The 16,239-nt window shown below is 44.2% G+C and overlaps 1 protein-coding gene across 3 annotated transcripts in view; it reads left to right on the forward strand.

Annotated features, from left to right (window-relative positions):
* Nucleotides 1–2,424: 2,424 nt before the first annotated feature.
* The window catches only part of FGF18 (fibroblast growth factor 18), a 113,992-nt gene continuing 100,177 nt past the window's right edge, over nucleotides 2,425–16,239 (forward strand). For 2 of the 3 annotated variants that reach the window (XM_033926905.1, XM_033926907.1), the window contains exons 1-2: nucleotides 2,878–3,080; nucleotides 3,207–3,243. In XM_033926905.1, coding sequence (XP_033782796.1) covers nucleotides 3,049–3,080; nucleotides 3,207–3,243 — 69 coding nt within the window. In that variant the 5' untranslated portion in view covers nucleotides 2,878–3,048. Of the gene's footprint in view, nucleotides 2,784–2,877; nucleotides 3,081–3,206; nucleotides 3,244–16,239 lie in introns of those variants that run through there. The other variant, XM_033926906.1, reaches the window with a different exon arrangement.

A 16,239-nucleotide genomic window follows, 5' to 3' on the forward strand; every position in this document is an offset into this window, starting at 1 on the left:
GCCTCATTCTCATCCTGGGGAAGCTGCTTTGCACACTCTGGACTGTAAACGTGCTTTAGCTTTCTACTTGGATCGCACAAAGCCTCACAGAACTGCTCCTCAACTTTTCGTCTCCTTTGATCCAAACAAGTTGGGACGACCTGTATCGAAGCGCACCATCTCTAACTGGATGGCGGCTTGTATCTCTTCCTGCTATGCCCAGGCTGGATTATCCCTTCCCTATAAGGTCACAGCCCATAAGGTCAGAGCAATGGCAGCCTCTGTAGCCTTCCTCAGATCGACACCGATTGAGGAGATTTGTAAGGCTGCCACTTGGTCCTCGGTTCATACATTCACCTCTCATTATTGTCTGGACACTTTTTCCAGACGGGATGGACAGTTTGGCCAAACAGTGTTACAAAATTTATTCTCTTGAAATTGCCAACTCTCCCACCATCCCATTGGGGTTAGCTTGGAGGTCACCCACTAGTGAGAATACCTGCCTGCTTGTCCTGGGATAAAGCAATGTTACTTACCGTAACAGTTGTTATCCAGGGACAGCAGGCAGCTATTCTCACGTCCCACCCACCTCCCCTGGGTTGGCTTCTCAGGCTAGCTACCTGAACTGAGGAGACACGCCCGGTACATCGGGCGGGAAGGCACTGGCGCATGCGCGGTGCGGGCATCTCGAAACTTCTAAGTTTCTTCAAGCAAGACATGCTTTCAAGATGTCCGTGTCGGGGCTCTGTCGGATGACATCACCCACTAGTGAGAATAGCTGCCTGCTGTCCCTGGATAACAACTGTTACGTTAAGTAACATTGCTTTCCTGGCATCTAATGTTTTCACTCTTCTCCCTACAATTGGCATTTTTCCCATTCTACTTCCCACCACCGCATCTACCCGTAGTTTTATGTAAAAGTTGCCGGATGGCGGTAGCAATTCCCTGCTTCCGGTTCCTGTGTCTTCTCTCCACTGCAGCCTGCCCCAATGGAAGTATAAAATTGTCAGAGAGGGTGGGCATCAGTGAAGACACAGGGACCGGCGGCAAAGAATTGCTACCGTTGCCCAGCAACTTTTACAGAAAGGTAGATGTGGGGGAAGGGGGTAGAATGCTGATTGTGGAGAGAAAGGTGAAAGCATTAGATGCCAGCTAGGGAAGCGGCAGAGAAGGTTGGCAGGACGATGCCCCTCCCTCAACTGCAGCCTCAGTGGGCTTCATTGTAGGGCTGCCTCTGATTAAGTGATTTGCCCAGAGGAAGAGGGAGCAATGCAGGATTTGAACTCACAACCTCAGGCTGCTGAGGCTGTAGCTCTAACCACTATGTCACAATGTCAGCCTACCAAGTCCAGCTGTGCTTAAAATGGCATCTTTGCAACATTTATCCATAAAAATACGAGACTGCCAATAAAAATCTGGCAGACTTGCTAACCCCCCCTCCCCCCCCAAACAAAAAACATTTTCATGATTGAGCAACACTGCCAATTGTGTCTTTGAAGAGAGGATCTTAAACAGGGGGAGAGAAACAGTGAAGGCAACAGCTGCACTGGCTCAGGTAATAGACGAGTCATTTCCAAATTGTTCTGAATCTCCCAGGAATAAGTAGCGTTTGACTCACAATTTGGATACTGACTTTAAAAAAAACCCATTTTATTTTTAAACCGTTTATTTACACAATGGTTGTTGACATTGTAAGAATGCAGTGAGTGCGGGTGATGGCTGCAATGACACCCTTGTTCCACTAGATGGCAAGCACAGCGTTTTGAATACTTAATATTTAGGGCTTGCAGGCTGAGCCAATGTTTTTATAGTAAAAAAGAACCTAAAACCCCATTCTGACATTAATATCAAAACGTAGATGAGCTGGCAGAAACAAAAATCCCCTCTACAAACTGCTTTAATTCTCTACCAGTTAAGTGAATGTCAGAATGATTTCTGTAATGTGGTCTGTTTGCAGGGTTGAAGTGCATTTTGAGTCCTTCAATACATCCAAGAATCCCTATAACTTGATACTGTACAATATTTTCAAGGCTCACCATATTCGTAGCACTTTAAAACGATATTTGCAAGCAAAAAAAAAAAGAATTTTTATGAAAGTCAATGATTTGACAGCTCCCTTCAGCTTTGCTTTTTGTAAACCCCCCAAACGAATGCATCTCTAAACCTATGTAAATGTGTTCCCTGCGGGTGATTAGGAGAGAATTGAAAAGTAAGTGTTTCTGTTCTAACACTTGCAGCCTGGGTAAACGCCTAATCCACAGAGGCGAGCCAAAGTCAAGGCCTTGCACTGTCTGGAAGAGCTAGTAATTTGGCAGCGTCTCGCAAAAGCTGTTATTAAGTGTGGGATCTGGGCTAATGATAATCCAGCCGCTGCCAATCAACAGGAAGTGTGGAAGCCCTGGGGTGGCAAGAGCCAGGATCCCTTGCAAAAGGGTTCTGCTTGAGCTTTTGGCCCTCGGAGCCCCTCAAGTCTTGATTGGGGGGGGGGGTAAGGATGATTCATGGCTTATGTTAGAAATTTGAACTTTTCTTTGCTTTTTACAATTTTTTTACAATCCCCAAATTGAGAACATTCCTTTTTAATAAACTCCATCCACGGCATTTTAAAAGTCCCTGTGCCAGCCCTGGATATCTAACAACTGGAATGACTTATTTTTTTTTTTCTTCACGTTTTAATTTGTTTTCCTTCTACTGTCACCATTTGTCTCCCGCAGGAGAGGCAAGCCGGGTTCACAGGTGCAGACTGGCCTGAGATCGGGGTCAAATGATGGCCGAAAGCTAGAGACCATGGGCAGGACTCGGAGGTAATGCCACATCGGGGAGGGAGAGAGGGAGGGAGGGAGAGATTGGGGGCGGGGGGGAACTAGGTAGCGAGAGATCAGGGCTGATGCTGAGGAGAGGATGCAGCAGCAGCAGGGCTGAGAGCGCGCCCAGGCTCGCTTAGGCGCCGCGGCCAGGCTCTGATGCCTGACGGAGGCGCGCCGAGCCGCTTAGTCACGTGCCGGGGGCCGCCTAGCCTTGAGCGAAGAACTTGTGGCGCTGCAAGGCGCCCACCTTCCTTCCTCCGCGATGCGCTCGCTCTTTTCAGCCTGCGCTTGCATGTAAGAAAGGCATCTTGTAGCAGTGGTTTCCCTCGCTTGGAAGGGAAACTGCCAGATGTGTGTTTTGCTCTCCTTCAAAGCTGCCTCTCACCACATCATTTCTTCTGTTGCTTTTTCCCTCTCCAGATGTTTACATTTCCTGCTGATGTGCTGTCAGCTACAGGTATGTGTGGCATTTTGTCCTTTGCTCTCTTTGTTTGCTAGGAATGCTTTAAGGAGAGAGAGAGATGCAAAGTTCCCCAAAGTGGCTGCAGAGTCCGGGATGAAGTGCAAGTTTTGCTCGGCATGGATTGAGCTGATTCTCGGGTGGGGGGGAATGCATAGTTAGCCAAAGAGAGGGCTTTGGCAGAGGGTTAAACTACTGTTTTGGAAATGCTGATTGATACCGGAGAAAAAAAAAACATTCCTTCCTCCTTTATCCATGCTGGATTTCGTTCATTTTGTGTGCATGGGGGGGGGGGGGGAGGGAGGGTGAAATGTCTAAGTGGAAAATGCCAAGGTGGGTCAGTGTTTCCCAAATGAATCGCACCAATCTGTTCGATGAATTAAATGAGCCTGGACACTCTCTACACGCATAACACACGGCGGAGACGTTCTCATCTCCAGATGCGCACCCAGGGATCGCATCTCCTTGCCCTCATGCAGATGTTTTCCTGGTGACCTACCTGCCCCTGGGATTGGAAGCAGCGCAAATGGTCAGCACCAGGGAGAGCCGGGAATGCACCTGTCTGGCTGCAACGGATCGTGAGCTGTGACACATAGACAGATATCCTGGTTGCAGATGCACTGGGGAAAAAAATCAAGAAATCAGTCACTAACCCCCCCCCCCCCAAACGTTTTCCTAAGCGCGCAGAAACTCTCGGGCGCTTTGGGAGGCATTCTTGGCTTTGCAGTTTTCTGCGACTGTCTCCCGGGGGCAGCTCTCTGCGGCGAGGACACCGAGCTGGGCTTGTGCGGAGCTGGCAGGCTGCCTGGGAAAAGCACTTGCTCAAATCTCAGCCTCAGCCGCTTTTAGAAACTTTGCAAGTTCTTGGCATCGACTCAGCCTTCCAGAAGCCAGAAAAAGAAGGAAAACCGGAGGGGCTTTGCTCAAAGAGTTTGGCTTTTGTAGCGTTTTGCTGCACTTTCCCTTTGCCACAAAGGCAGTATTTGCAGTGCATCAAGTTGACTGTTTCTTGCCAGAAAGAATCTTATGCATTAGCACAGATTTGAAGCTTGGGGACAATAACACAGAAGAGTCACCATACTGGAAGAGACTGAAGGTCTGTTTCTAACAGTGACCAAGCCAGGGTCAAAGATTCCAAAGAGCAAAACAGGAAGAAGCAGGGAATTTCCCCAGCCATCTTAATGATGGCCTATGGACTTCTCTTTTAGGAAATTAGCCAAACCTTTCTTAACCCCCTGCTAAACTAACTGCTTTTACCGCATTTTTCTGGCAACAGATTCCAGAGTTTAATTACGCAAGTGAAGGAATATTTTCTCCGTTTTTGTTTTATATTTACCACTTAGGGCTCCTTATACTAAGCTGCGTTAGGGCATTAATGCGTGGAATAGCGCGTGCTAGACGCTAACGCCAGCACTGAGCTGGCGTTAGTTCTAGCTGCATAGCGTGGGGTTAGCGCGCTAATCTGCTGCGTGTGCTAAAAACGCTAGCGTCTGTAGTAGCTTTGTTGCATGCCCCCCCAGTCCTAGTATTTTTGGAATCAGTAAACAAGCAATTCACATCTACCTGTTTCACTCCACTCAGCACTGTATTTTATAGACCTCTATCATATCTCCCCCGAGCCATCTCTTCTCCAAGCTGAAGAGCCCTAGCCATTTTAGCCTTTTCTCCTAGGGAAGTTATTTTATCATTTTCATCGCCCTTCTTTGTACCTTTCCTAATTCCGCTGTATTTTTTTTTTCCGATGCAGCAACCAAAATCGCACCCAATATTCAAGGCGGGGCAACACAAAGGAGCGATACAAAGGCATGATAACATTTTCACCTTTGTTTTCCATTCCTTTCCTGATTATTCCTAATATTCTGTTTGCTTTCTTAGCCGCCCCCGCACACTGAGCTGAGGGTTTCAAGGTATTCTCAATGATGACGCCTAGATCCTTTTCCTGGGCGGTGACCCCTTACGTAGAACCCAGCATCACATAGCTATAGTTTGCGTTCCTCTTTCCCACGTGCATCGCTTTGCACTTGTTTACGTTAAACATCATCTGCCATTTTGACGCCTAGTCTTCCAGTCTCGCAAGCTCCTCGTGCAATTTTTCACAGTCCTCTTGCGATTTAACAACTCTGAACAAGTTTGTGTCATCAGCAAATTTATATTATCTCACTAGTTATTCCCATTTCTAGATCATTGACCCCTGGGGATCCCCACTATTTATCCTTCTCCATTGAGAATATTGGCCATTTGAACCTACTCTCTCTTTTCTATGTTGTAATCAGTTCTTAGTCCATAATGGGACATTATATCCCATGACATTCTGATTTCCTCAATATGTCTCTACCATTTTGCCCAGCACCAATGACAGACTCACTGGCCTATAATTTCCTGGAGGTGCAGGAAACCTTTTTAAAATTGTGTTGCTGTTCTGAAGATTCATATTTCCCGCATTCAGTAATTTGTGTGTATGTGTTTGCCATGTGTTCAATGTATCTGAATGTTTTTATGGAAGAGACATGACAGACTCTGATTGCACTATATGGAGTATACAATTTCTTGAGGCATATGTTTTAGGACTTGAGTTCATATTAGTTATATAGACTCTAGTTGTCAAATGCTGACTTTTCTTTAGATCTGGCAATTTTGCTACCCCTATGGAAGTTGTACGAAAGGGATTTTGGAGGAATTTTTATGAAAATAACTTTCTAAAGAGGAATTTTAGACTCCATAATCTGATAATAAACCAGGGGTCCCTCCTTGAGGGCCGAATCCAGTCGGGTTTCAGGATTTCCCCAATGAATATGGATTGAAAGCAGTGCATGCACATAGATCTCATGCATATTCATTGGGGAAATCCTGAAAACCCGACTGGATTCGGCCCTCAAGGAGGGACTTTGGGGACCCCTGTAGTAAACTGTAGGTGTAAGGGCTTGTTAGTGATTTCGATGAGTTATTTATTGCATTTTCTCAGACAGTGGGCCCCTAATGTTCTAAACTTACTGTTCAAATCCCATGGCTCGTTGTAGTGCCAGCAGATTTTCCAATTTCAAAAAGATGAGCAATGCTGCAAAAACTTTGCATGCAAATGAGCCCCACGGAGGTCCATGGAAAATTCCATCAGATCAGTCTTTGGAGAAAGTGCAGAATAGTTCAATGCGCATGTGCCAGGAAATGCTACAGCATAGGCATGCATGAGCATCAATCATAGGTGTGCCTTATTGCAGTGCATTGTGGACACAACATAAGCATCCATTGATGCCATCAGCAGAGGAGAAGGGTAGAGAATTACCAGCAAACCATGCAATTGCTTTTTTCTACGCTGCTTCTGTGGGATATATATGCTGCCCCTGCATTTTTTTTTTTTTTTAACTTCCATCTCTCATGCAATCGGCAGCCCCAGACCTGCAGCCATATGCTTATAATGATTGTGCAAGAGATTTCTAACCCGCTTATAACTAAGTGGTTTCCATAATATGCACAACGGGGGAGTCGTGAGGGCAGGATGTCAGTAGATCAGCCAAGGGTGTATTGTTCAAACAATCACTTATCGAAGAATATGTCTAGCTTGAATGTAGCACAGAGCAAAAAATGGAGACTAGTGTAATTTTTAAGCTTCTCTATGGATAGGGGGAATGTGTGGTGCAGTGGTTAAAGCTACAGCCTCAGCACCCTGAGGTTGTGGGTTTAAACCCACGCTGCTCCTTGTGACCCTGGGCAAGGCACTTAATCCCCTCATTGCCCCAGGTACATTAGATAGATTGTTAGCCCACCGGGACAGAGGGGGGGAAACTGCTTGAGTACCTGAATAAATGCATGTAAACCGTTCTGAGCTCCCCTGGGAGAACGGTATAGAAAATTGAATAAACAAATTGGTCCCTTTATACTGGAATACTCTTAGATCTTGCCATTACACAGAGATATAAACTACTGTTCCCTTCCTTCAGAGGAATTAAATCGGCCGGGAAACTCAGTCAATCTTTCGCTTATAAATTGGTAGAAATGTGGAATGGGCTTCCTGACTCTGTCAGATTGATAGGTCAGTTACAACAATTTCGTAAAGTCCTAAAAACCTTATTATTTACACAGCACTTGAACAGTTTACCTAAAGATTCAACAAATTGATTGCTCTACAATACTTATTTTCTCCTATGCTCTTGTTTGCTGGTCTTTAATTGCTTGTTAACCGAGTCGAGCTCCGCTGGGAGATGACCCGCTATATAAACCGAAGACTAGATTAGATTAGATTAAACGATGTCATTCTGGGCTTTGTTTGCTGCTCTGATGGCTCAGAATAAATAACTCATTGAAGAGTTACAAAGAGTGTGGAGGAGCAGCTTGGTGGTTAGAGACCCGTGCATGACATCCAGGGGTGTCTGATTCAAATTAGAGAATGACACGGGGACAAATTTTTCCCTGTCCGCGGGTGCGGACTGCTGGGCGAGATGGACCCATGGTCTGACTCAGCAGAGGCAACGCTTATGTTCTTATGTTAACTCTATTTCCCATCTCGTCCCCGCAAGTTCTTTTCTGTCCTTGCCCCATTTCCTACAAGCTCCGTCCTCTCAAACACTTTAAAATCATAAGTAGTAACATTCTAGAGCTCCGATTGTGATGTCATAATGCCTCATTCCACCAATGCCTAAGCTCCGTCCTCATCTGCACAAGCCTCAAACACTTTAAAATCATAAGTTGTGGTGATAATTGATTGTTCATTTATTGGAATTTATATATCCACATTGTTTTAACTGAGTTGAGATACTATTCTTTGTAAGATTTTTGTTATGTATATTTTATTCTTCAAACTCAATAAAAAATTATTGAACCTAAAATCATAAGTGTCTGAGGTTTGTGCAGTTAAGGCAGAGCTTACAGGAATTGGCAGGGGTTAGGGACAGCGACAAAACTTGAGGAGGCAGGATGGTGAAATTGAGCTCCTGCGGGGACAGGGAAAATTTTGTCCCCATGTCGTTCTCTAGTTCAAATCCCACTGCTGCACCTTGTGATCTTAGGCAAGCCATGTAACTCTCCCTTGCCTCTAATAGGAAAATACCTCATGCACCTAAATATAACTCACTTTGAGTTGCTATTGAAAAAGGTGGCGTAAAATGAAAAGATGTAAAACCTAGTAGGGTTCTTGGAAGGGTCAGAAGAGGGTGGGGGATTTGCTTTGTGCCTAATATTTTTTTTAAGTACACTTCTCCCTTCCGAATCCACGGTTTCCGTATCTGCAGATTCGCTTATTTCGCAATTTTTTGGCTTGCTGACTCTGCCCCCCTCATTTTCATCACTGGAACCCGGCATTTTCACATTGGAAATCGCTGCTCCTGGATGTTCTAACGGAGCAAATTGCAGGTCGGGTTATTCACGGTTTATTATCTTTTTCAGGTCTATTTTATCGAAAAAACCGCAAATAACATGCAAAAAGTTATTTGCGGTTTTTCGGTATTTACGGCTAGTTCTGCCCGCATCCCCCGCGATTACGGAGGGAGAAGTGTAGTTGTGCACAGTCTCCAGAGGGTTTACATTCTAAGGGGCTGATAGCGCTATTTCCAAGGCCCGGAACAGCCTCCAATCTTCTAAACAGCACATTATTTATTTAACATACTTAATAGGTAGTCAGGACGATATACAGGTTAAAACATACATAATATACAATCAATGTTACAACATGTCAATGTTTATAAATACAATGTGAATGCCAAGTACAGATGATCAGGTTCCAATATATATTTCTCTTTTAAACTAGGTGAACAGGTATGTTTTAAATGCTTTCCTAAAGTTCACGAGCCCTTCAAGGGATCTGATCTGTGGGGGTAGTTTGGTAGAGAAAGTGGGAGTAGGATCGGCATCTGATGATCTGAAGGTTGTAGGGCCGCTATCTGCCGATATTCAATGGAAGATAGTCAGTCCCACACTGAATTATTTGGATTAGCGATTGGGCTGGTGATATGATATACCTGTCACCGTCCAGCTAAGTTCAACTGCCAAAGACAACCGCACAAGGGGTAGTGCATCTTTAGTGTTTAGGACTTAGCTGGTTGAAATTTGATGCCAGTAAGCGGATATGGCACTGGCATTGAATTTCCGGTCTATTGCTAGACCTATAAGGCATACAGCAGTTTGAAAAAAAAGGATGAATAATTAAAAAGAACACTATTAATTCAGATAGGAAAAGCATTAAAATGCCTATAAGGACACACAGATTCCAAAATATAAAACTGCATCTACCTGTACTGTGGAAAATTGTATTCTGCAGAGCCACAAGTATAGCTGAAGGCAGCAGTGATCACAAGGACCATTAGTAACCCATTGGTATCCTGTTCTCCGCCTGCTGTTCCCCTCTTTTCTTACCACTAGGATCCGCCTGTGTAGCTTTTTCTATAATTAAATAATTGGTAAAAAAAAACCTTTTGTACCCGGCATAAGGATAGCACCTGCAATTTGAATTTAAGCTGAATAAGGGGATTTCAGTACGGGCTCAATTATCTCTACGAATGACCAAAAGCTCCGGGCACCAAAGGGTCTCAAACTCAAACCCTTTGCAGGGCCACATTTTGAATTTGTAGGTACTTGGAGGGCCGCAGAAAAAATAGTTAATGTCTTATTAAAGAAATGACAATTTTGCAATGAGGTAAAAACTCTTTATAGTGTATAAATCTTCCCCCCCCAAAGGCCTGCATGTTCCTCCTTCTTTGCAGCATCCTCCAGCTTCCCCCCTGGCCTCCCGGTCTTAGTTTCAGCTAATTACCGCAGCCTGCAGAGAAGATCGCCGGTGCTGTAATGTTCCTTGCAAGCTGCCATTGGCCTCCGCAGCACATTCCCTCTGCCGCGGTCCTGCCTCTCTTCCTGACTTCAGGGTCAGGAATTGCAGCAGAGGGAACATGCTGCTGAGAAACAATGGCAGCCGCAAGGATCGCTAACAGCACCGACGAATCTCTCTGCAGGTTGTGGTAATTATCTGAAGGTAAGAGTGGGAGGTCAGGGGGGAAGCCGGAGGACGCTGCAAAGAGTGGGCAGTACTAGTACAGACAGCACTAATACAGACTGCGGGCCGCAAAATAGTACCATGGCGGGGCCGCATGTGTGCCCCCGGGCCGCGAGTTTGAGACCACTGGTCTAAATAAACCCTGCCCTGTATATCATGGTTATACCCTTATTTCAAAACATTTAGCTGATACCGTTAAATGAATGCATAAATATAAAGGTGCAGATGTGCACCAGCATAGGAAGAAAAAGGGGAGAATGTAGGGTGGTGTTTGAAAATCCCCACAAAAATCAATCACAAAAAAATCATCAAAAAATCAAGCATGAATAGTGAATAATAAAAATCAAACAAATCAAATTAGCTGAATCTTCTCAAGTTCATAAGTTCATTTCAACCACTAATGTCTCCATTCATCAAGCGCAAATCACACAAAAAATACATATGCGAATAGAGAAAATCGTAATTAAAACGCTAAGGGACCAATCAACTTAGCTAAATCTTCTCAAGTTCATGAATTCATATCGCCACTATGTCTCCACTCGACTCGTTTCGGTGTCTTCTTCGGCTTTTTCTTAACAGCCACCAACACACAGACATTTAAATGCATGAAAAATCATATGTCTGTTTTGATAATCTACTGTGTATCCCTTTATGAGTAACATCCTCACGACGCTTTGGGCCCTGCCATTTCAGAGTCTGGGATCTTGCAGAACTTTCTGGGCAATGGACACTCGGCCTGAGAGCAAACCTTTGTTCAATGCAATGAAAAAAAATGGAACTATTTTAATGCTTCTTCCAATGTTTTTGCTACAGACAGTATGTGGTTCTGCTATTACAGGGGAGTTCTTGGGCTTTTCATATCCTAATCTGATCTATTCTGTTCTCTTCCTGGTCTTTCATTGGTCTGCATTTCTTTACGAATGCCGTTCTCTCCTGGACCTCTCTGATTTTGTACCTGGCTGGAAACTTCCAGTTGCTCTTTTCAGACTGGGGCTATTGGAACTGCTCACAAATCCCTTCCCCCTCCACTCCATTGTCCTGGCTTTTACTGTCTCTCCCACCTCCTGCTTCTAAAGAAACAGGGTTTTCCCCCCCCCCCCTCCTATCACCTCATTAGGTAAAGGGGTAAAGGGGTTGAGACTTGATATACCACTTTTAAGAACAAAAGAATAGCTAATGGTTCCATCATTCTCACAGTGGCCAATCCAGGTCCCTGGTAACCTGGCCAAAACCCAAAGAGTAGCAACATTCCATGCTACCGATCCAGAGCAAGCAGTGGCTTCCCCCATGTCTTTCTCAATAACAGACTATACACTTTTCCTCCAGGAACTTGTCCAAACCTTTCTTAAAAACCAGCTATGCTCTCCGCTCTTATCACAACCTCTGGGGCAATGAAGTGTTAAGTGACTTGCCCAAGTGGATCCCGTCATTAATTTTCACTCATTATTGTTCTTATTAGACTTACTGTACATCTTAACTTGATTTAGCACACAACAGTAATAAAGCAGTTTAACAATAAAACTTTAAAATCATATAAACATTAATAATTACAAGAAAATAAAAAAAACCCCTAATTCAGACCACCCTCCCCTGTCTGGTTTTAATAGATGGGTCCCTTTACTATGTGTGTCTGTAAAGTGTGTTTGCAGACACCTCTAGTAGCTGCATTGTTTTGAGAAAAAGAAGTTCTTCTGACAAAAAAAGCAAGCTTGAATCTCAGTGGGCAGTTTATCCCTAAACAATTTTCAAAAAGTACTCATCCAAATAATTCATTTTAATAATGTATTTCCCATCCAATTCCTGCGAGTTTTGTCGCTATCCCTGTCCCATTCCTGTAAGTTCTGCCTTAACTACACAAGCCTAGAATATTTATGATTTTAAAGTGTTTGAGGCTTGTGCAGATGAGGATGAAGCTTGCAGGAATGGGGCAGGGACAAGAAAAGAACTCACAGAGACAGGACAGAATGGGAAAAAATTTGTCCCCTTGTCATTCTCTACCGTGATAAAGGGCACCAAAATCCCAGTTTGGTATATCTTCAAACTTCTAGAGCAGGGGGTATCCAACCTTGGCTCTCACCAGTTTTGAGTTGTCAGGCTTTCCTAAATGAATATGTATGAGAATCTATTTGCACACAATGGAAACAGTGCATGCAAATAGATCTTATGCAAATTCATTGGGGAAATCCTGAAATCCCGACTGGATTGTGGCCCTCGAGGACCGACGGACAACCCTGTTCCAGAGGGATAGATGCCAGACTGTGATATGGCAACCTTTATCATCAGCAGTGGCATTCCAAGGGAAGGATGTGTGTGTGTGGGAAGGGGGGAGGGGGGGGTCTGCCCCAGGTGTGCAGCCCATAAGGGGTGCTCCAAGGACTGGCATCATGGTCAGGAACTTCTTTCTCTTCTGGCCGTGGAAGCCTTTACAACTCTCTGCTCTACCAGTGTCGGACCTCCTCTCTGCTGGGTCCTGTCTTCGCAGAAGCAGGAAATAGGCGGGACTGGCAGAAAGGAAGGCCCAATGTCGGCAAGAGCAGTGAGTTGTAAAGTCTGTGCTGCCAAAGGGGAGGGGGTAACAAATAAAATGGAGGGAGGGAAGGAGGTCCCCATCGGGGGAGGAGGAGAGAAATGCTGCACCCGATTGAGGGGAGGAATTGGGAGGGAGGGAGAAGGAAGTCCAGGGAAGGAAGAGGAGAGAGAGAAATACCAAGCCATGGGGAAGGGAGGGATGGAAGGAAAGGAGATACCAGATCATAGAGTGAGATGGAGACATACCAGGGCATAAGGGAAGGGAAGGAGACAGAGATGGAAGACTAGGGGGAAAGGAGAGAGCAAAAGGAAAGTTCGGAAATGCCAGAGCATGAAGGGGAAGGGGAGGGAGATGCCAGGGCATGGGGGAGAGGGAAGGGCAGAAGACAGAGATGCCAGATCATGGGTGGGAAGGAAGGAAAGGAGAAGAGAGATGCTAGAGAAGGGGTGAAGCTGAAATGAATCATGTATAAAGGAGAGAAAAAGCACAGGATAAACAGTTTATGTAAGGGGCATAGAAAGAGGGAAGATATCATATGGAAGGGGAGAAGGTGGACAGTAAGAATGGAAGAGAGAGAGGGGTGGACAATGGATGGAAGGGACATAGAGGGCGGAGAGTGGATGAAAAAGGCAGACAGAGAGAGGGCAGATTCTGCATGGAAGGGAGAGAGAGGACAGGAACTTGATAGAAAGTAGAGAGTGAAGATGATTAAAGCAGAAAAAAATTTTTTGTTGCTGTAGAATAAAGTAGTAGCTGTATTGATAAACATGAATAAATAGAAAATGGAAATAAGATAATTTTTTTACTGGACTAATTTTAATACATTTTTTACCAAGGGCTTCTTTTACTAAGGTGCGTTAGGGCTTTAACGCACAGAATAGCGCATGCTAAATTGCCACGCGCGCTAGATCTTAACGCCAGCATTGAGCTGGCGTTATTCTAGAAGCGTACCGCAACGATTTAGCAAACGTTAATTTTGTGCGTGCGCTAAAAAACGCTAGCGCACCCTAGTAAAAAGAGCCCTATGTGTCAGAAACCAAAACCCCCTTCCTTAGGTCAGGACAGAATACAATAACAGCAGTTTACTCTACTGACCTGGGGAAGGAGGTTTTGGCTTTGAAAGCTAATTGAAAAATGAATTAATCCAATAAAATGGTATTTTCTTATTTTCCATTTTGTTTTATTTCCGGCCTCCTTTTATCAATCCTCCTCAACCAGGCACAGAAGAACCCCCCTCACTATTCACACACCCCACCATCCAAAAATGTCAAATGAAAAAAAACTATATGACAACCTAATAGCCACCAAAGCAGCTAAACTGACAGACAAATCTCCATGCTGCTGTCCTCGACCACAGACTACAAAACCTTCAAGAAAGAAACTAAAACCCTACTCTTCAAAAAACACATAAAACCTATTTAACACGACCAGTTCCTACCCAAATCCCACCAACCCACTCTATACCCTTAACATACTCTAATTATGCCTCTAATTACCCAACAAACTCTAATATGCTTCTAATTACCCAACATTTATCACCTTAAGATCTCGACAACTCTTTGGTTATTCTTATGTAACTCTTATGCTATGTCACAATTCTTGTAACCTCCTGTAAAACTCTTATGTAATCCGCCTTGTGGCTTGATAAAAGGGGGCCTTTATTTTTTAATTTGTAAAGTGATGATTGTTATTTGTCTGTTTTTTTCAAATTTACATCTGCAATCTTTATATGCACAGTGTCATCACCGTTTCTTTTTCTGTGGTGTTGCACTATATGCAGAGTTTGACTTCTTGGCAGTTTGTAACATTTGTCTACATATTTCTAGTTTTAGTTGTGATTACTTATTCTATACTGGGCAGGGTGTATCTATGTTCTGTGTGTATGAAAAGGACATGGTTTTCTGCTAGCATTAACTGTCTAGGATCGATCTACAGTATATTAATCTGGCTTGTTTAGTTTTACAATGGGTGTATTGTTGTTCTAGTGTAGAGTTTCTCAAATTCTTCAAGCCAAATACCTCCTAAGACTAACAAATATCAACCAAGTACCCCCACCCAAGCTGTGCCCCAGACCTGCCCAAGCTCCACCTCTGAGCCCACCCCCATAATAATAGTATTAGTTGTAATGCAATTTCTTCCATTCATTTTTCATATACACACAATATAATCGTATTAATACATAATGGTAACCACAAAATTGAAAAAAACACAAGGTACATTGTATGCAGAGAAAATGTGAATTATCATTTATATTCATTTTTTTTAAAGAGGTCAAGGCAGATGACTTTAAAATTAGCAATGTCACCTCAGTAGCAACTATAGAAAAATAGACAACAGATATAAATTCTCAAAACTGACACATTTCGATCACTAAATTGAAAATAAAATCATTTTCCTACCTTTGCTGTCTGGAAGGTCTATGTTTATTATTTGTTGTTTGTTACCTATTCATATTTAAATGTTTAATGTACAATTCTTTGTATTCCAGGAGAAGCATTTTTTAAGAAATTATGAACTATGAGTCTCTGGTTGCACTTCCTTCTAACTGTGCATCCAATATTTCTTTCTTTCTGCCTCATGCACACTTCCTCTCCTCCAAACGTCATTCCCTTCCCCAATCAACATCTCTCTCTATCCCTCCATGAGTCCAACTTTTCTTTCTCTCTCCTTCACCCCTATTGGCAACATTTCTCCCTTTCTCTCTCTCTCACTGTCCATCTGTCTTTCTCTCATTCCCTCTCTTGCTGTAAAGGGAGTGAGGACAGAAAGATCCAGGGTGCATCTCTCCCTCCCCCTCTACTGCCACATCCAACATTTCTCCCTTTCTCATCCTCCGGATCATGTGCAGCATTTTTCACCACTGCCTACTAGTCCCATTCCCATTTCTCCTTCTATCACCCTCTTCTCCAGCACCATGCCCCATCTTTCCCTCCACCACCATACCCAACATTCCTCCCTCTTCTCCTTCTTATCCCCATGCATCTCTAGCTCAGTCCTCTCTCTTTATGCCCAACAATTTTCCTCTTTCTCTATGTGTACTATCTCTTTCTCTCTCTCACACACTCATGCCCAGTAATTCTCTTTTTCTATTCCTTCCTTCTTATGTCCCAAGTTAGTGCCTCCTTCCTCCCTCCCTTCTGTGTCCCGAGTTCGTGCCCCACTCCCTGCCTTCCAGCCTTTGTCCCAAAATCGTGCCCCTCCCATGCACTAATGCGCTCCTCCCCCCCTCTTTTCTCCCTTTGTCCCAGATCATGTCCCCTTTCTCCCTTTCTTGCTCGCTTCCAGGCCGCACTCACTTCCTTCAGGGGCTGTACAGATGGACTGCTCCTTCCTGCCTTAAGCAGCACTTGTTGCAGGGACATAGGCAATAGCTCTTACATGCTGCACATGGCTGACACACAAGCCTTCCCTCTGACTTCAGCTCTGACGTCAGAGAGAAGGCTTCCTGCAACAAGTGCCGCTGAAGGCAGGAAGGAGCAGTCTATCT

Source organism: Geotrypetes seraphini, chromosome 18, assembly GCF_902459505.1.
Source record: "Geotrypetes seraphini chromosome 18, aGeoSer1.1, whole genome shotgun sequence".
In the NCBI taxonomy this organism is placed as follows: domain Eukaryota; kingdom Metazoa; phylum Chordata; class Amphibia; order Gymnophiona; family Dermophiidae; genus Geotrypetes; species Geotrypetes seraphini.